Here is a 19774-nt window from a genome sequence, read left to right as displayed (position 1 = left end):
AAATTATGCCTGGTGGGCAGAGAGGCATGTTCCTTCTTCCCCCACGATATTAGAAGCTCCTGGATAGGAAGGGGATGCAGGACAGATGAGAAGAACCCAGTGCATGGTGGACCCACAGAATTCCCTGCCACAGAAAGTCGTGGTGGCCACCAAGTTGGACAGTGCTGAAAGAGGACTAGACAAGCTCAGGAAGGAGGAAACTCTCCGTGGCTACTAGCCCTCATGACCATGAGCTGCCTCCAGGGTCAGAGGCCGTCTGCCAGGGTACTCCAGCCGCTGGAGAACCTGAGCACGAGGTTCTCGCTTGTGGGATCCTGTGGCAGCTGCTTGTCCCACGTGTGACGGACGAGAGTGCCGGACTGGGTGGGCCGCTGCTCCTACCCCCAGGGTTCTTCTGAAGTCCTCATGTTCTCAGCTGAAGGCCGACTCCCTTGTGCACAACCAAATTCCAGGACGCACAGTTAGCCACAACGTCTTTTGCAATCGGGGAGTTTCTGTGCTATATTTGGATGCCATTTCAAGGGAAGCTTTTCATTAGCTCCCTGTGAAGCTCCTCTGGCAAGCATGGTCTGCAAGAGACGCACAAGGAGAAGAGAGTCCTGCTTGTCCCGGCACCTTTTCGTTTGCAGCTGTGCCCCAGGCCCGGTGCTTAGGGCAAAATATCACAGGGACAGACGTCCTGTTTGCATTACAGATGTGAACTGAAGCTCCCCAGTCAGAGAATGGTAGTGGGTTGGTTGGTTTGTTTGACTTTGTGTGGCCTGGGTGTTTTGCATGGAAGATCTGTATCCCTTTCAAAGGAACAGCTTTGGAAGAGCTTCTAAGTTAGAGATTTTGGGGGCTGTACAGTTTGGAAATGGATTTAGGTGCAAGTTGATGTGTCTTTAGGCAGAAAAAAGCCCCACGACGCCTCCTGCCTCCACATGCACAGGAATGTACTTTTAAATCTGTCGCGTGGTCATAAATGAACCTCGAAGGAACTGCATTGGTGTTGCTGTTCTCTGACTCTCAAGGCACTTTTGGTTGTGGGTAGAGATAAAAGAAGCCCTCCTTTTTAACTTTCCCATGCAGCCTTCCCCAACCTGGTGCCCTCCAGATGCCTTGGAGTGCAATGCCCAGGCTCCCTCATGGCCGTGCTAGCTGGGGATGATGGGAGCTGCAATCCAACACATCTGCAGCACTCCACGTTGGGGAAGGCTGATCTGACTATCTCACCAGACTATCTTCACCTGGACAATGACACTGCAGGAGCGCCACTATCCCCTACAACCAGTCAGACAGGAATAGGGCTTGAACCAAAAAAGTCCCTTTTTCTCTCAGTCCCGAGCGCACCTTCTCCTCTTCCTCTGCAGAGTCACCTGAAACTCCGAGCTCCTGTTCAACCCCATAATTCCTCTGCCTTGGCAGTCGGAGGAATCCCCAAGGAATGCCCCAGGACTGTGCCATGTTGAGGGATCCCTCTTTTTGTCTGTCCCAAATCTGTTGCTGCTGTTCCACTGATGATCGCCAACTCGCACTTCTCCTGCCCCAACTTTGAGATAGGGAGAGAAACAGAAAAATTCTCCGTGTGCAGAGGAGGAGGCATCCAGCCCTGGTCAGAATTCAGCAGTGGGAGCCCTTTTTGGAAGTCAAGAGGTGTGGTCGCTTCCTGGCTGGGAGGTCTTATGCAGGGGCCGGGCTGGCTAAGGGTCCCTGTAGGACCACACGCTCCCCACCCTGGGAAAACTGAACTCCTCCATGCTCCGGGCATGGCTGTTAGCCAGACAGAAGCCCTGGAAAAACAGATCCCCAAGACTGGACTTGCAAGGATGCTCCTCTCTTCCCGTCCCACCCAGCAAATCTCTCCTGCCATCTGGCGTCACTGAGGAGAATTGTAAGTGCTCAGTTAGGAAATTTTGGCCAGGCGTGTCTTGCTCACTGGCATGTTGCAAAAACCTGGGCCTGCAGGCCTCATCACTCGAGGGGCTCCATCTTGCCCGAGGCAGTGGGAAGAGGAACGCACCTTGCATTCCTGAGCACATGAATAAACTATTCTGTAAATGGGGAGCTTTACTGATTTACTTCATTTTATACCGTCCAATGGCCCAGGCTCTCTGGGCAGTTAACAAAGGTAAGGAAAAAAATAAAAACACGCAAGAGAAAAACAACACATTGCAATAGCAATTGCAACTGAGTCAGCATAGAAGTATAGCGGCAGTACAGAGTAAAAGGAAATACTAAAAAATGAAGTAAAAAAATATTAAACTGTTAAAATGCTTGGAGAATAAAAAGGACTTTATCTAGCACCAAAAGGAACACAAAGTAGGGGCCGGACACACTTCTTTGGGGATCCCACACCTGGGGTGATTCCACACCTGGAAAGGCCCGCCTCACTTCCTTTGGAAGGGGCCCGAGGTCCTGCAGAGGGGCCCTTGGAGATGGCCTCAGGTACACATGGGCGGAGGAGGCTATCCTGCACACCGGTTTTTTCCCCCAAACCTCACTGTTCAAACAGAAACACCCCGGATGCAAAGAATAGCATTGACTAGTCCATAGGAAGCATGGAGCAGGAAGGCTGGGAATGGAATGTGGTTCTGCAGCAGTAACAGGGGACGAATTGTTTGCATAACGTCATTAGCGGATAAGCTCCCCTGCTCCCCAAACCGATCCCCTTTGAGGCAAATGGCACCGTCGGGCTACAGGGGGTAGCGAACCCAGCCATGGCTGCATCCGAGTCTTCCTCCAAGCACCACCTGCAGGGAAGACTGAGGGGGGGAGGAGCAAGAGGGGCTTCTGGGTGGTGCCCCCCCGCCTTTTATAGAACAATCTGCCCACTGGACCCCCCGCGCCCCCCACACCCGCTTCGTCTAACTCTTGGCTCCAGGCTGAGGCTGCGGTCTGCTCCCGGGCGTTCTGCGGCAGATGGGAACCGCCAGCCGTTCAGCAGCAGGGGCTGGGCTCGACGGCCGTCATGGCCCCTTCCAACCCCGCTCCCCTCCCCACGCCTCTCTTCCTCCCGTGTCGTGTCGATCAGACCACGAGCCACGGGATCCGGCCGCTCGATTGGTTCTCCGCAGGACGCCCAGCCAGGCGGCGCTGCTGGCCAACCCTCCCGCCCGTTCAGCGGCACGGAGCCCCGCCGGGCTGCCCGGAAAGCGCCCCGCCGGCGGCGGGCAGCTGCTCGCGCGACCGGCCCTCGAGGAGCGCGCCGGCGGATCGTGCTCCCGGCCGAGCCCGAGCCGCGCTCTGCTCCCCCAGGCCCTCGGCAACCGGGCGGGGCGGCTCCCCTTCCTGCCCGCTCCGTCTGCGGCTCCCGGCGGCCCCGGGCACTCGCTGCCCGGGACACGCCGCGCCCGAGGCCGCCTGGAACTCCCGCTCCCGGCATGCCCCCGGGCGGCCCCGCCTGCGAAGGGGCCGCGTTGCCATGGCCGCCGCCGCACGAGAAATGGCCGCCGCCGCCGGGCTCCTGGAACTACCGCTCCCGGCATGCCCTCGGGCGGCCCCGCCTGCGGCGGCGCGCCCGTTGCCCTGGCAGCCGAGGCACGCGGGATGGCCGCCGCCGGGCTCCCGGAACTACCACTCCCGGCATGCCCTCGGGCGGCCCCGCCTGCGGCGGCGGGCCCGTTGCCCTGGCAGCCGAGGCACGCGGGATGGCCGCCGCCGGCAACGAGCGCCTGCACGGGGCCGCAGCGGCGCGATGGCGCGCGGAGAGCTGGACGAGGAGGCGCTGAACGAGCTGTACGGCTGGGTGGACGGCATCCCGCTCTCCCGCCCCAAGCGGAACATCGCCCGCGACTTCAGCGACGGAGGTCTGCGGGCGCGGGGAAGCGCGGCGCGGCGCGGCTCTCCGGCGGGCGCCCCGGGCGGACGTGGAGCCTCGTCCCCCGTCTTGGCGGCCCCCGTTCCCCCTCCCCGCCCGCCCGCCCGCCTGTGGCAGATGCTAGGCTGGGAGCTCGGCGGGGCAGAGACCGGGCGCCGTTTCCTGCGAGGCGCCGGCCAAGCGGCGGCGGCGGCTTCGGGAGGGTCCTGGGCGCTGCGGTTCAGCTGGACGCGCGGGATGGGGCGAGCTCTCCAACCTGGCGCCCGCCAGATGCTCTGCACCGTCCCGGCCGTCCGGCGCACCTGCGGCTGCGGGGCCAGTGGCTGGGCTGGCGAGCGAGCGAGCGAGCGCGCCGTGCGCACGCGCGAGCCGCGGTCAGGAGCCCCAGGCACGCGCGCCCCCGAGGCAGCTCCCCCTTTCGGCGGGGCCTCGAACAGCTGCGTGGCGGGCTGCAATTCAGCCGGTGCAGCAAAAGGCCGCGGAGGCGCCTGCCTGTTGCGCAGTTGCCAAGGCGACACGCGGCGGCAGGTCCCATCGCGCCTCCCCTGGCGCTGCCGCATCTGCCCCCAGGGACTCGACCCCCGGGGAGCTGCACACGGGAGGGCTGGAGCAGTCAGACTGCGCTTGCTGCCAACAAGTTAAGTGTGGCCGTTTGGGCGCTCGGTAGCCCCATGCTGCTGCATTTCACTGGGGGCCTCGCGTTGGGGGGGGGGTAACAATTCGGGCTGCTCGGCGCGGCCGGATAGTCTGGGAAGAAAAAGGTCCTTCTGCAGTGGCTCCCCTGCGTGTGAAAGACACAGCAAAGCCGAGGGCCCGTGTGATCCTAGCAGCTGACTGGGGCCCCAGCTCAGATCCCAGTTTAGCTATGAGATTTGGAGAGAGAAAGCACTCTGGGCACCAGATAGCTGGACATGGACACGCCCTTGCCGTGCTCTGCGCTTGAGGCCGTGCGCGTCCCGATGTTGCCATGATGTGGGAAGCAGCTGGGCGTGTTTCATGTGGGCACTGGAAGCGATATTTGCTCTGGAGGTGGTTCCGTCCTGCCCCTCTTGGGTCAACAATATCGGAGAGCGAATGTGGCCGGAGGCATGTGCCGACCGCAGGGGAAGGTCTGGGGGTTAATCCACTCCTCGCGGTTCTCCGGCCGCAGGCCTAGAAACGGCCTCCCTCCGCCTGGGATCCCAGGGAGCCGCTGCCGCTGCGGCTGGCCAGGGCCATCTTCAGTGGACCAGCAACCTGACCGTGGAAAGCAGATCTGTATGTGCAGGGAAGGAAGGAAGGAAGGAAGGAAGGAAGGACGGAAGGAAGGAAGGAAGGAAGCAGTTTCTCCGTGGCGTGTCCTCAGCCTGTGGCAAGGGAAGGCAAGTTTATTCAGACTGTCCTTTGGCAGCCAGTCGCAGGGATGGACGAGGTGGAACAGCGTCCTGTACCCAGCCACCAGCTCAGTGAAACACGGAGATGTGTAAGACATTTGCCCAGCTTCCTCCTCCTCCTCAGCCACAGTCAGCTGTCATGTCATGCGAATGCACCATGGTGTTATCAGGGCGGCTTGGCTTGGTTTGTTAGCCACCCGGACAAGCCACAGCTCGACCCTTGGTGAGTTGCCATATTGTCTGATGAACTGTCGTGTCATCAAGCCGGCCCGTGAGAGAAGCCATTTAGTGGGGGCAGCAAAATCCCCCTCTGCTGCTGTTGGTTCAGAAAGCACCTGCCAAATTCTCCAGTCCCCCTCAGTGCTGTGCCTCCTCTCTCAAAGCCCCTTCCTTTGTTGGGACCTGCAAAAAAAAGAGGCAGTGTGGTGCAGTGGTTAAGAGCATGGGACTGGGACTCAGGCGATCCAGGTTCGAGTCCCTGCTCAGCCATGGAGCCCACTGGGTGACTCTGGGCCAGTCACAGACTCTCGGCCCAGCCTACCTCACAGGGTTGTTGTTGTGGGGATAAGATGGAGGAGGAGAATGATGTAAGCTGCCTTGAGCCCTTTGTCGGAAAAAGGCAGGATATAAATCAGAAAAAAAAATCAAGTGGAGGAACTGTGTTGGCAGGAAGGGACAGAGGCATCCCTCCTGGGCCAGCCCTAATTTGAGGGGGCAGCCAAGCCCAGACCCTCGGGGATGAAGCCTTCCTCTGTGGGCCTCTTGCTCAGTTGCTCTGCCTCCCACACCGGTCGGAGGATGTGGGGGCCCAGCTTGTGGGAGAAGATACACTTTCCCAGGCTTAGCAACTGAGCAAGGGGGGGTATGGATTCAGCCCCATCACCAAGACAGAAGTTAAATTGGAGATATTTATGGAAACATTTCCCTGTAATGAGAACCTGTGCGGCTGGTGGGTTGAGTACTGGACTGGGACCTGCGAGATCCGGGTCTGAGTCCTCACCTGACCCTGAAGCTCACTGGGTCTCTCTGGGCCAGTCATGGGCTCTTGGCACGAGCAATCCCAGAGTTCCCTGTGCGGAGGCAGAACGGAGGGACAGGACACCATCACATTGGGGAGCGTTGATCCCAAGGACAGTCGGGGCCACGGCGGCTAGCAGGATTTGCAAGCCCAAATATAATGCATGCCTTCGTGTCGCCCATGTGCCGTTTTTCCAGTGAGGCGTGCATAGGCTCACAGATTTTCGCCCAGCACAAGCAACGGGGGCAGATGCTGACAGTGACTGTGATGGTAGCCAGGAAGTGTTGTTTTAAAAAGTGATATTCTTCAGTCATGGGAAAACAATAGCGCACAATCCCTGAAGAAACTGACACTGGGCAGATGCATCCTGGCCATGCAGTTGAAAAGGCCAGAAAACCCAACCCTTCTGCTGAATTGGCTGATGGAGGAACTGTTTGTAGCTGTGCCAGCCCATTAGAGTAACAGGTTTTTAAAGACGAAGAACATTGACAGGACGCTTGGACCGGCGCTAAAGTTGCAGAAGCGTTGGTAAGCTTTGCAAGACACTTAGAAAGGGAGCACGGGCATTCGGGGCATACGGATGGAAAGCCCCAGTGCGCTCTGATGAGGTTTACTTAGTGGGGTGAGTTCAAAGCACTGAAGCAGCACCTGGGCCCTTGGGAGGCCTGTGGCTTTTGTGGCTGGGAGGCTGAAGGGGGGTCCTCTAACGTGTGCATGCGCCGGATGATGCGCGAAGGCCGGAGAAGGGCCCAGCGGAGCTGCCTTGCGCGGCGCCTGGCCCTGCATCCCTCTAGCCCAGCGATGCCGTGGCAGAGCAGCAGCAGTCCCTCCCTCCCCTGGGGGCTTCCGGTGCCTCTTGCCTCAGAGGCTCTCGAGCGGAGCTGCGGGCTCCACAGCAGAACTCTGCCCGAGGCCTGGCGTGGCCTGGACCACGAGGACCAAAGCCAGCTTCTACCTGCAGGGCTGTCAGGCCAGCAGTGGCTCGAACATATAAAAGAAGGCTGTGAAGCACAGCCAGCGGAGCAGGTTGCAGTCTCCCCCCCCCCCCCGCATGCTAGCATGATTTGTATTTGTATTTTATGTAAATTATGCTAATGATTTCTGAATGTGCGTCTCTGCATATGTATTACTCAGTGCTATGCAATCCTGTATTTTCTTTTGGGTGTGATGAATAATAAGTTACATTTTGTGGGTTCCGCTATTATTGAGGAAGGGTGAGGCAGCACTGGAGAAACCTGTTGAAGGTCTTCTCGGTAGAGCAGAGGGAAGTTGCAGTGTGGGGGGAGGTGGAGAAAGGGATTCTGGGCACCAATATCCTTCGCGTCACCTCCGGCTCCCTTTCCCCCACTTCTCTCTTTTATTTCCCTCCCAGTTTTGGTGGCTGAAGTGGTGAAATTTTATTTTCCAAAAATGGTGGAAATGCACAATTATGCTCCAGCTAGTTCTACTCAACAGAAGCTCTCCAACTGGGGACATCTCAACAGGTCAGTCTCTCTGAGCTGACAGCTAAATTCAAAAGAATTTAGAATTTAAAAGAATCCCAGAATTATTCGCTGGCTTTGGAAGGGTTGCAGCCAGAGTTGTCAATAATAATGGATCCCAAAATGGAAAGCTGAAGGCTGAAGGCACACTGCATCATCGTGTCCCGGTTTGGATGACTGTGGGGGAGGACATAAACTTCGGGGGCTTATTTGGGGGAAACCACATAGACACTCCTGTCGCCTACAACTGCCCCTGGGTCTCGGCAGTCGTAGGAAGCAACCAACCGGCCGCCTGGCCAAATATGTTGCTCACCCCCCCCCCATGCATGCATAAAAATGGCCCCCATCGCTTATTTCCCACTCTGTGATCTTGCAAACCCAAGTCATTCCATTGCGCCCCCCCCCCTTTCCCCAGTAAGCATCACCTGGTTTTGCTGCAAAAGTCTTTTTGAAATCTTTCCTAGCTGCTCACCCTGCCTGGTACTCTCTCCGCCTCCCTTCCCTGGCAGGCCCTGGCCGCGGCGCCCCAGTACCTGGAGTGCGCTGCGTTCATGCGCTTTGGGCGGGCGCAGGGGTGTCTAATACAGGGCTCCTTCCTGCAGGAAGGTGCTGAGCAAGCTGAACTTCTCCGTCCCAGAAGATGTTGTCCGGAAGATTGTGCAGTGCACCCCCGGGGTTGTGGAGCTGGTGCTGCTCCCTCTGCGGCAGAAAATTGAGGAGAAGCAAAAACAGGCCAAGGTGTCGTCGAACTCCTACCAGGTAGGTGGAGTGCGGGAAAGAGGACCCCCCCCCCCATTTTCTGGAGCAACACTGGAAGTCTCGCGGTGCTGTGTATACTTGCACTGAGATTCAGGAGGGGTGGCAGCATCCCTCTTCTGCCGAACCTTCAAGCTGGCTGTTCAGCAGGCCACCGTGTGGTCCATTTCATGAACCGGGCAACTGAGGCTGTGCAGGAGCAGCTGGCCAAGCACCAGCAGCCGAGTCTGCGCGCCGCCCTCCCTGCCCAGGAGGGGCCCCTGCGCCTGCGGGGGCAGGTCTGTGTCGCGTCATGCTGTCACAAGAGCTGTTCAGAATCTGCTGCCATGCGCCAGATAATCCAGATTCCGCACTGAATGCACACGCAGGGAGAGTTTGCCAAATTCCTCTTCCAAAATCGATATTGGAAGGAGGGCCATCGGAACACTTCTCGATACTCTTGCCTCATTCTGCGTCCGCTGGGGGCGAGGGGGACACAGAAAAGGGGGAGCACTGAAGAGCAGGTCTGCGGTGCAGCTGAAGCTTCCTCGTGGGCCGTCCTGACGGGAACGGCGTGGTGAGCAAAGTGCACGGAGGAGCGGCAGCAGCCTGAAGCCCCGGAACGAAAGCCGGCCTGGCCGTGTGGGCAGTGGGGGGCCAAAGTCAGCCCCTGCCCAAGAGCAGAGCCCAGGAAGTGCCTCCTAAGACCCCCCCCCCCGCGCTCTTGCACAGCAGCCATTCGTTCTCAAGGGGCTTCTGCTGGGAAGGGGGGCAACGTTTGCATCGGTGTGTGAGGGAGAGGGGACGCCCCAAACTGCCCACGGAGCACCTGGCACTGAGGTGCTTCGGCTGGGAGTGGAAGGTTTTCGGCTGCATTGCAGGCGCCCCTGCCAGTTGGCACGAGGGGCACCCCACTGCAGCTCGCAGCCGCAAACGGGGGGAGCTGGCCACCCAACCCGAGACCCTTCTTGGTACGCGTGCAAGCCAGGCACGACACCCTGTCCCACAGCGTGAAGATGGCCCGCTTGCCGTCTCTCTGCGCGGTGGCAGGGGGCACAGCGGCAACTTCCAAGCAGCTCTTTCGGGCCCTGACTGAGGAGGAGGAAGCTGAAGCCTGCAGCCCTCCAGGGATGCTCCTTTCCAAAAGCTCTTAGGGTATTTGTGTACGCCTTTTCTGGATTTTTAGACTGACTGGTAGCTGGGGCTGTCAGGGGAAGTCATGGCAGATTAAAAGTATTTATACACAGCATTCTGTATAAAATGCCGTATAAGGTTGCAATGGTTGACACTACAGTAGAAGAAAAAAGTGAAAACTAGATTAAAACCAGGCAGCAGTATGGCGATCTAAAATACAATACAGAATTTAAAACGGGGTGAAACTAGAATTCCTGGGACAGCAAGAAGGTTGCATCCCTGGTGCCGGAAGGAGCACAGTGCAGGTGCAGGCGAGCATTTCCGGGAAGCTTGCTCTGGTACCAACGCAGGAAGGGCCTCTTCCCAGCGGTCCCTGCCTGACTTCCCGGCCAGGACTCTGCAGGAGACTGGGAAGGGAGCTGTGGGAGGAGGTGATCCTGCAGTAACCTGGCCCCTCACGGCCATCTGGGGCGCTGAATGCTTTTGCCGGCACTTTGAACTGGGCCCAGGCACAGACAATCTGAGTGACTGCTGGTAGCCTGAGATGTTTCTTGCTGCCGCCATTTTGCCAAAATCTCTGGGGAGCTGAGGATGTCAGGCCATCTGGGAGATCCGTCAGCCAATCCGCTGCACAGGTAGCCCAGCCTTCCCCGACCAGGGATCCTCGCAAAGGCTTGGACCGGGGCTCCCATCAGTCCCAGCCGGATGGGTTGGAGCTGCAGTCTGAGGTTCCTGGGAGACCCCGGAGTGGGGAAGGCTGATACCGTGTGCCTGTTTTACCAGGAAAAGGAAAGGCAGGCACAGTCGCAACCTGTTGAACTGACATTCATGCAGGATACTTTGAGTGGCTGTGCCAGCAAACGGTGGCTTAATTTTCCCTGGGGTGGTCAACCTGCATCTCGGTTTTACCACTGCAGTCTTCAAGTGGCAGCTCACAGGTTTAAATACTCCACCCCCCCCTCTCTCTCTCTCACACACACACACACACACACAGAGTTTATCTGCACATGGAACACTCGCATGTCAGGGAAAAGACAACTTCGACCCACCTTCCCTGTCATCTGGTCCTCTGTAGGCAGAGGAGCTCTCCATTCTGTATGCCGCTCTGCAAACATTTATGGAATGCGCTCCCCAGGGAGGTCCGCCTGGCGCCGTCGTTATTTGCTTTTCGGCGCCAGGCTAAGACCTTTTTATTTAAAACTTATTTTAATTGTTAATTTATTTATTTAACTAGGGTTTTTTTTTGTTTTGTTAGCCGAGAATGCACTGAGGTTTTATTGAGGTTTTATGGTACGGGGGGGGGGGGGTTTTTTGTTTTGGGGGTTTTAATGTATGGTTGACTTTTTTTGATGTTGCGAGCCGCCCCGAGGCTTATTGCGATAGGGCGGCATAGAAATGTTTTAAATAAATAAATAAACAAATGAACCGGAGAAGCGCGGCGCAGGTGCGGCCGAGCTGCTCCATGCCTGCACATCTGCAGAAGCTGCTCCAGGGCGAAGTGCGATGGGAACGGTGGCCCCTCCTGTGGAAAAGGCACCCCCGCCGTGCAGGTGCCGCAGAGCTCCCGAGGAGCCTTCGTGCCATCCCCTTCTCCCGTTTGCTTCTTTCCAGGGCCGCCCAGCCACCGCTGCCGGCCGCTGCAGCCTTTGCTCCGTTCCGACGGCACTGTCCCAGGTCTCCGCCTTTCCCTCCTCTCCAGTCGCTGCTCTTTGCCTGCTCGGAAACCTGCCCTGCTCCTTTTCTCTCTGTCAGAATGCCAGGCAAAGGCTGGGCGTGGGATTAGGGTCGCCAGATGCCACTCGTCTGGGCTCATCCTGCCTTGTTCCGAGGATCCCCACCCTCTTCCAGCAGGACCCACACCGGCTGCACCACACACGCCCCCTCCTTGGGGGCTCAGTTGCTCCCTGCCATGAACCGGGAGGGGGTCTTTCACCCTTCATAGTGCTTGGTTGGGCCGGGGCGTCTCCCGCCTGTGCTGCCAGGGTGGGCGAGCGGCACCTTCAGAGCTCTTCAGCGGGCACGAGCCGCTTGTGACCCCTCTGGCATTTTGGCCTCCGGTGCCCATCTTCCCTCTCCCCTGGCCAGGTCTCGTGGGAGCTGCAGTCCGAGGCACCCAGAGAGTTGAGGCTTTGCCCTGCTTTCATCCTGGCCAGCCCAGCCCTGCAGGTCCCGAGAACTGGACCTGCCACCCTTGGTCACCATAGTGGTGGGAAGAGGGGCGAGCTAACCTTGCTTCGGGGATGCGCCGCCCCAGTGCTGAGGGCCTAGTGCCCCACCGAGGACACCCACACCGTTGCACCGCACGTGGCCATGCCATGGGCTGCACAAGAGAGCGCCCCCGTGCCACTCAGACTGGTTTGTTTATTTATTTATATTGCGATTTATATCCTGCCTTTTTCCCACAAAGGGCTCAAGGCAGCTTACATCATTGCTCCTCCTCCATCTTATCCCCACAACAACAACCCTGTGAGGTAGGCTGGGCCGAGAGTCTGTGACTGGCCCAAAGTCACCCAGTGGGCTCCATGGCTGAGTGGGGACTCGAACCCGGATCGCCTGAGTCCCACTCCCGTGCTCTGAACCACTACACCACACTGGCTCTCACTACTGCTTTCTTCTGAGCCATGAGGACTAGTAACCAGTGAGCAACACAAGGGGCCCGGTGGGCTTTTGCTCACTCCTTGATTAATTTTACGTCCTGTGCCCAAGAAGGTTCCACATAAAGAGAAGATCAAGGGAAAGTGGGGTGCAGTGTCCAGGGAGTCAGCACAGGGCAAAACCAGCCCCATGCTGTGCCCCAGAGAAGGGATGCAGTGGGGCTGCTGCGCACCACATGCTCCCGAGCCCAGCCTGCGCGGGGCTTATGGGGGCGGCTTCTGCGCCCCAAGCTTTAAGCACCGCTGCCAGTGCTGCAGGTGGAGACAGCCACCTGGTGGAGCCCTTCTGAGCCGGGAGCTTGGTGCGGATGTCCAGGTGAGATCCAGACGGAGTCAGCAAGAAGCGGGAGCCCTGGCAGCTTGCACGAAGCGAGGATAATGTCCCGGGAGGCAGAGCTGCCTTGGCTTCCTGGCGAATGCGCTGCTGAATTAGGTGGCCGTGGATGCTTGGCTTTGGGCTGGGTGGTGCTGGCAGGAGAGCTGAGCTGATGAGCGGGCTCCCCTGCAAAGCCTCGGCTTGCCCCGGAGCCGGCTGCAATCTGCGACAGCAGGGGGCAGCCGGGGCTTGTCGTTGCCTGCAGTGAGAAGGGCCGTGAGGCTGGAGTGGTGATCCAGCGCACAGCCCCGTGTCGATATCCGTGGAGGGCTGCAGTAGCTCCTTACGGAAGAGGAGAGCATGGCCGCACCTGCTCGGCGGCTCGTGCTGTCCAGTGTCTGGACCCAGCAGTGGCCAGGAGTCCCCCTGAGAGCTGAAGCAGAGCAGATGAGACCGGGAGCCGGGTCGTTGCTCTGGACCTGCCGGGGACCGCTTGCCCTCTCCTCTCCTCTCCTCTCCTCTCCTCTCCTCTCCTCTCCTCTCCTCTCCTCTCCTCTCCTCATCCCGCTTTCCTTTTGTGCCAGGTCTTCTCTCCGTTGTAAGCCTGTGGTTCTTGACTGAGGACGGAGAGCCCTTCCCTGTCTTCCTCCCATCTCCAGAAGATGTCCGTAGCTGCCATGTTGCTTCTGTAAATCTGGGGTCCTGTTCAAATGGCAGCTGAGCGTTTTGGCCGGAAAAGCTCCTGTGTCGGGAGGCCTTTTCCAGGGGACTTGCTGGCCCGGGGAGCATCCCAGCCCGGACACAGGCGGCTCCAGTGCTGCAGAATGCAGCTGCACAAATCTGGCAGCACAGGGGCAAGGTGGACCCTGGGTGATGTGGCGATCCTAAGCCAGGCTCTGTGCTGCAGAACAGAAAGAGCACCCTGGGGCTCCCCCGCCCAACCTCAGCCCCCAGGAGAGGCTTTGGCCTTCCCAGATTCCAGGCCGATCGCACTGGGATTGGTGTAAGGCCCACTTGGTCGCCGGCGGCTGAACAGGCTCATCTCAGGTCTTTGCCTGACACAAGCCCCAGATGTTTTCTCGTGCCCCTGGATGGCCCCGTTCCCCTTGCTGCCTGCTTCTTGCCCCTGCTCTGGCACTTCTCCTGCCTTGCCGAGCAGCTGCCAGTCTCTCCCGGCCACCAGCCGCCTTTTGATGATGGCGCACATATGCTGAGAATCACATTGGCAGCGGGGAGGAAACTGCAGGGGGGGAGTTCCTGGGAAATGTTGCCTCCCCAGAAAGGAGAGTGGGCAGAGGAAGCACTTTCCTGGAGGGAGAAAACTGCAGGAGCCCCGACCTTCCCCATGTGTGAACGAGTTTTCTTCTTGGACTTTCGATGCAGGAGATGGGGATGCGCGCAACGCTGGAAGAGAGCAACTACCTGGATACAGGTAGGACAGTCAGAGCAAGCGTGGGATGACATCTTTGTGGCTTGATGGCCAGACTGTTCATCAGTGGGCAGGGCCAGAGTCCAGAGAAGGTGGGGCACCCGCCTTTCCACTGTGATGGGCCTGCCAAGCTCTGTTCAAGGTTCCCAGGAGAGCTGGTCTGGAACAGCTGCACTGACTCAAGGGGCGTGGCAGGAGAGGTCTGTGCTTGCTGGAACTCGCTCGGGAGCAGCCGTTGTCTCAGCAACACGCAGAGGCCCGCCAGAGGCCGACAGATCTGCAGCCCCTGGTCACTCTCCTCCCCACCCCCAGAAAGCTGTCCAATTTGTAAAGGGCCATCGCCCAGCTCTGCAGTCTCTTGCTTCTGCAGAGTGGAGGCAGTGAGGACTAGCCAAAGGGGTGCCCCCTAAGCCCAGCAGGCCCGGTGAAGCCGCATGCTGTGGCCTGGAGGACTGGAGATTAGTGGGTGCTGGATGGAGGTTCCTCAGCCCTCTGAGCCAGGTGGCGGGGCGGGGCGGGGTGGTCTCTTTCTCTTTCACATACCCTGCCTTAAAGGAACCCACTCCCAGAGGAGACCGGTGAGTTTCACGTGGAGAATGAAGAGCGACCCCAGATCGCCACGCTTGGCTGCCCCGGGCGGGTCCTCCACGCGCCCCCCTGTGCTTCTGCGACACGCCATGCCCTTGCCCGTGGATCTGCCGGCCACGCCTTTGGCAGGCAGGGGCTGTGTCCCGGAGGAGCCTCTGCCCTGCAGCCGTGGCAGGTGGCGATCGGGGTGCCAAAGCCGGAAGAGCAGCCGGGGGCGGGAGAGCAGGCCGGGCTGTCCCGCCTGTGCAGAGGAGGGACATCTGCCCGGGTGCTTCCTGTAACAGGAGGATGCGAATATGCAGTGGGCCGATTCCCGGGGGAGAGAATGCAGGTGTCGTGGGCAGGGGAGTCCCAGGCTTTGGCTGGACTCTGCGCTTGCCGCGGGCCACGGACCAGCCCTGCTCGCTCCTCACCTGTCCACTTTGCCTCACGCAGACTACACTGCAAAGACCAAGCCCAGCAACACAGGGATCCATGGCCTCGACTCCCCGGGCTCCGAAAGGTGAGCTTTGAAGTGTGTCAGGGTGGGCAGCATGGAGGACACACCAGGCTGAGCAGGCAAGCCGTTGGGAGAACCGGGGTAGCAAATGCAGCCAGGAACCTAGCGGGGCTGACAGCCTGGCCCCGGGGAGCCGCTCGCTGCAGCAGCACCCCCAGGCCCCTGCTCCCGGGCGGGGGCAACCCTGCCATGTTGGGGCCTCCCCCCACCCACGGCTAGGCCAGGGCAGGAGAGCCGAGCACTGCAGCCGTTCCCAAGGCCAAGGGCTGGCTTGCCTTTCGAAAGGCGGCGAGTTGCTGTGGGTCAGAAGATCCCCCCATTCCCTGCCCAGGGAGGACACAGCGGGGAGGAAGGCGAGAGGGTGCCGAGCGGGAATCCGTGGCCACGAGGGGATGGTCAGGGAAACAGGCAACCCCTGAAAAAGGTCCGAACCAGCCTTCCCCAACCTGACGCCCTCCAGATCTGCTGGATGGCACCTCCCATCCTTCCCAGGAGGCCTCCAGGTTGGGGAGGGCTGGTTGGGACCTGGGTGGACGAGGCAAAGCGGCTGTGGCTGCACGTGGATCTCGTGATCGCGGTCTGCCTGCCGTTCACGGACTGCCCGGTCTCTGCCGCCCCGGTGCTTGCTTGTTGGCCGAAGCAGATTTTCTTGAGGTGTGTCGGCGGTTGTGCTCCACCTGCACAAGCACGCATTTGCACCAACACACACTTGTGCCAGTCTGTCAGAGCGAGCGTGAACTTGCAGCCCCCTAAATACAGCCATACAGCTGCTGCACAGGTGTGCACAACCTGGAAATGCAAGCCCCCTGCAGACTCATAGACACCCAGCCCCACTTCAGCCGCTGCACATCCCTCTGAGCCCACCGCTCGTGGAGACGAACGCCGGCACCCGGCTGGGGCCTCGGTGGCCACGGTCTGCCTTTCAGCGTGGCAGCTGCTGGGGACGAGCGGCGGGTGTGGGCCGTGGGCTTTGTGCCCACCTGGGGGCTTCCTTCAAGCCCCAAGCTGTCCTGCGTTGGAGGCAGTGCTGTGGGCGAGGCCGGGACTTTGGATCCAACCCGGCAAGGTGGCTGGAAGCTCTTGTGGGGCAGCGATGGCGGCGGGTCGCTGTGAAATAACTCGCACGTGGGCAGGGAGGAGCCTCCCCCTGGGAGACGTCCTGACGCGGAAGCGCTTCCTGTCCCTAGGAGGGTGAAAGCGGCCCACGGCTACCCTGTGCCGCTGCAGACGGACCCCAGCCTGCGCCTGCACCTGGCCGAACGGGACCAGGCCCTCCTCACCTGCCAGGAGACGGTCCAGGTGAGGACAGCTGGCTTCTTCTCGGGGCCCCAGCCGTGTCTCTTTCCCCTGAGCCTCGTGGCGGTGCTTTTGCGCAGTGCCGCTCCCGTCCCCCAGCACCAAGCCCTTGCGGTGGGAAAGTCCGGCGCAGCCCCCCCGCCCCCCGCCACCAGATGACACCATGGCTGGTCTGCCTGTCTATTATATTTATGTCCCGCCTCTTCTCCTTCCAAGGGACTCAGGGTAGCTTACATAATCCTGCTCCTTCTCTCAACCTTATCCTAACAACAGCCCTGCGAGGTAGCTTGGGCCGAGAGTCTGGGACTGGCCCAAAGTCACCAGCGGGCTCCATGGCTGAGTGGTGAGCAGGAGCCAAGGCCCCGATCTCCCTCCTGAGTCCCAGTCCCGCTCCCCGAATCCCTGCACCGCCCTGGCCCATGCCATTGCCCTCTGCAAAGGTGCAGGCGGAGCAGGTGGGAGGAAGCAGCAGGGACCAGAAGGGGAGGCCCAAGGGGGAAGCAGCCGCTGGCAGGGCCCCCCAGGCTGCAGGCACTTCTCCCCCACCCCCCTCGGCTTTCGGGCCCGGCCTCCCGCCGTTTCCAGCCCAGGACTGATGTCCCCTTTGGAGGAGCTCTTGAGGGCCACCCTGGACCAGCGGAGCATAGAAGGCCCTTGGGGGCTGGAGGCAGCAGGGCCAGCCCGCCGAGGGCCCCCCGCATCCTCGGGCCGCCAGCCCCACAGCCTCTGGGGGGCATTTCAGCCTTGCGCGGGGGGAAACGGCAGGAAAGCCGAGCCTGGGGGGAAGGGAGTGGGTTTGCGGCTGGATTTGGCTGGCTGGCCTGAGGTCCAGCACGCCCGTTCAGGCACCGCCAGGCGCTGCCGCCGCCATTCTGAATGTTTCTCAGCTGCCATTTCCAGAAGCGCCTTCCCTCTTCCTTCACACCCAAACTGCAAAAGTGGCTCTGTTTAACCCGCCGGGCAGGCAGGCCAGGTTCACCAGGGGCCGTTGAGCGAGACCATCTTGTCCACGGTTTTGCCAGACTGTGCGGAACCGTACTTCCCCGATGTTCGTCTGGTGCGCAGGGATCACTCGAGAGGACCACGGATCATTGAAAGCAAAGTGCAGTGGTGCCTCAGCTCAGGCCAAATCGGGTCGCGAGCAGAAATTCCATAAAAATTTTGCCGCAGGTCGCGAACTCTGCATCGGGTGATGATCGTGAGCGCGCCCGCCTTCCCTGCACAGGCACGATCACGGTCATGCTGGGGGGGGGGGGGAGATGACTGTGATTGCCCCCGCGTTCCCTGCCCGAGCATGCCTGTGCCCGTCTCCCCCTGGCAGGGAGATGGCTGCGATCTTTGTTGCTCTTCATCACTTTGCTTCAGGTTTTCATGAGTAGGAAAAATAGTTGCAGAACGGATTAGCCTTATTTACATTGGCCCTTATGGGGGAATTTGACTCGGCTCACGACCAATTTGGGTCACGACCAGAGTCCTGGAACGGATTGAGTTCGGGAGCCGAGGTGCCACTGTAAGTACATGTCTCACGACCAAGGGCCTCTTGGCAATGCCGTGCGGAACAGCCTCCATTTCTCCTGCATGCCCATCTTGCTCGAAACGTCTCCATTACTCAAATCCAGGTTAGTCAGGACGGGTCTAGTGAAGCCGCTTGCCACAGAGCACCTGCGGAACTCACTGCCAAGGGGTGCTGTTTCGTTATTTACATTCCATGCCGCCCAACAGCCAAAGCTCTGTTTTTATGGCTTGCGCTTCTGGTCCTTGCACAGGGAGCAGTGGGAAGGGCTGGGGGCCACTCGGAAAGTCACCCCCCGTCTCTTCCCTCGCTTCAGATTCTGCAGATGAAAGTTCGGCGGCTGGAGCACCTCCTGCAGCTCAAGAACGTCCGTATCGACGAGCTCACTCGGCGGCTGCAGCGGGCGGAGCAAAAGCAGAAGTGAACCCTCCAGCTCAGGTGTGGCTCTCCAAGCTTGCCAAGGATTTTAAGGCGCCAGGCCTTCCTGTTCCCCCCAGGTGCCTACCTGTCCCTGCCTGTAAGCTCCACGGGAGGCTGAGATGTCGAAAGAGAGGCTGGCAGAGACCATCAGTGGGAAGACACGCTGATCTCTCCAGCCAGTCCAGAGAACCCGCTTAGCTGAAGCCCGAGGTGGGGTGCCGAGGGGGCAGCCGCTCCGGAAGAGAGAGGCGGGTGGGCTGCGTGTCTTGCCTGCCGCACCTTCGAGGAGGCCCCTCTGTTCTCCAGCCTCGTCGTGGATGCACGGATGTCCCCTGGCACGGGTCTGGGTGTGCCCGAAGGGGGTCTGGGGCAGATCAACCTGGCAGAAGCCCCGGCAGCTTAAGGCTGGTGGGGGCTGCAGGAGGCACTGCCGGCCCCCCAGCCTTTCCCAAGCGGAGAGAGGCAGCATCCTGCCCCACACTTGCCCTCAGGAGGCCCCCCCCGCTCGGCTGGAGGGTTGGAGGTGGGCAGCAGCCTGCTCCCGGGCCACAGCTCTCGCGGGCTGGGCCGTCCCCGCACCTCGCACGCGCTGGTGGCTCTGCAGTGGCTGGGGAGGGAGAAGTGGCGCTGGCGGCCCTGGCTGGAGCTGTGGGGTGGCCCTCTGCAGGGCAAATGAGCGGGGAGCTGTGGGAATGCTGCCTCCGAAAATCTTTGCACCGTAGCCTGTGGAGGATGCCGCCCTGCTCGGGGGTGTGGGTTGCCATCTGGGAACTGTTCTTCTGGGAATGGCCTGCCCACCAAGGCTTTCCTCAGGGACCCCCAGGCGGCTTCCGGCTTCCTAGCACAGCCTCGCTGGGGGAGCAGTCCACCTGCCCGCCCCCACCGCTGCTCAGGCTACAGGCTTCCGGGGCTGCCCTGGCACCTGGTGGATATTCAGGTGGACGCCTGCCGCAGGTGCCGCTTCTGCCCGTGCTGCAGCAAGGGGCAGAGCCTCCGCCACCCCAGGGGCCTTCCCACTGGCAACGCATGGAAAGCCTGTGGGGCAGTTGCCCGCACACCTTGCACAGGGGGGCACCGTTTCCCCTGGATGCGCCCGTGCGCCCGCAGGCCCTCATCGCCACAGCAGCCCTTGGCGGCTGCCGCCTCTCGTGGCAAAGGGATTCATGTGCAGAAGCAGAGTGTAGCCCTGCTGCAGGTGCGAATTGGCCGGTGCTTCAGCAGAAAAGATGCTTCACACACTGAAGCACCAGTAATGCTTCGGTTGCTGGAACCAAACCTTGTGGCTGGTACCTAGGTTTGCGTTACCAGAAAAAAAACGTCCTTGTTTTAGCCAAAGGAAGCCTTCTTTGTTGTTGCTCAGGAGGAGGACGGTTCCAGCTCATTTGGGGTGACACTCCTGGAGCACTGAAGGCCCCGCTCTGTTCCTCGTGGCCTCCCCACAACCCCCCCTTGTGTCTGCTGCTGCTCTGCATGTTTGGTCAGGCCAGTGGAAGGCAGTGGGCTCCACGGCGCAGCCTCT

General features: G+C 60.2%; 1 protein-coding gene across 1 annotated transcript; it reads left to right on the top strand.

Moving 5' to 3' along the window:
- The first annotated feature begins 3676 nt into the window (after window positions 1–3676).
- On the top strand, window positions 3677–18395 carry SPEF1 (sperm flagellar 1). Its single transcript, XM_044429331.1, has 7 exons — window positions 3677–3788; window positions 7563–7674; window positions 8274–8430; window positions 13894–13942; window positions 14963–15029; window positions 16214–16325; window positions 18152–18395. The coding sequence occupies exons 1-7, from the start codon at window positions 3677–3679 to the stop codon at window positions 18257–18259; spliced, it is 717 nt and encodes a 238-aa protein (XP_044285266.1). The 3' UTR covers window positions 18260–18395.
- The last annotated feature ends 1379 nt before the right edge of the window (window positions 18396–19774 follow it).

Source organism: Varanus komodoensis, unplaced genomic scaffold (genome assembly GCF_004798865.1).
Source record: "Varanus komodoensis strain SLA01 unplaced genomic scaffold, ASM479886v1 scaffold2, whole genome shotgun sequence".
Classification (NCBI taxonomy): Eukaryota; Metazoa; Chordata; class Lepidosauria; order Squamata; family Varanidae; genus Varanus; species Varanus komodoensis.
Note: the sequence above shows the minus strand (reverse complement) of the source record. Positions and strands in the feature narration are given on the sequence as shown.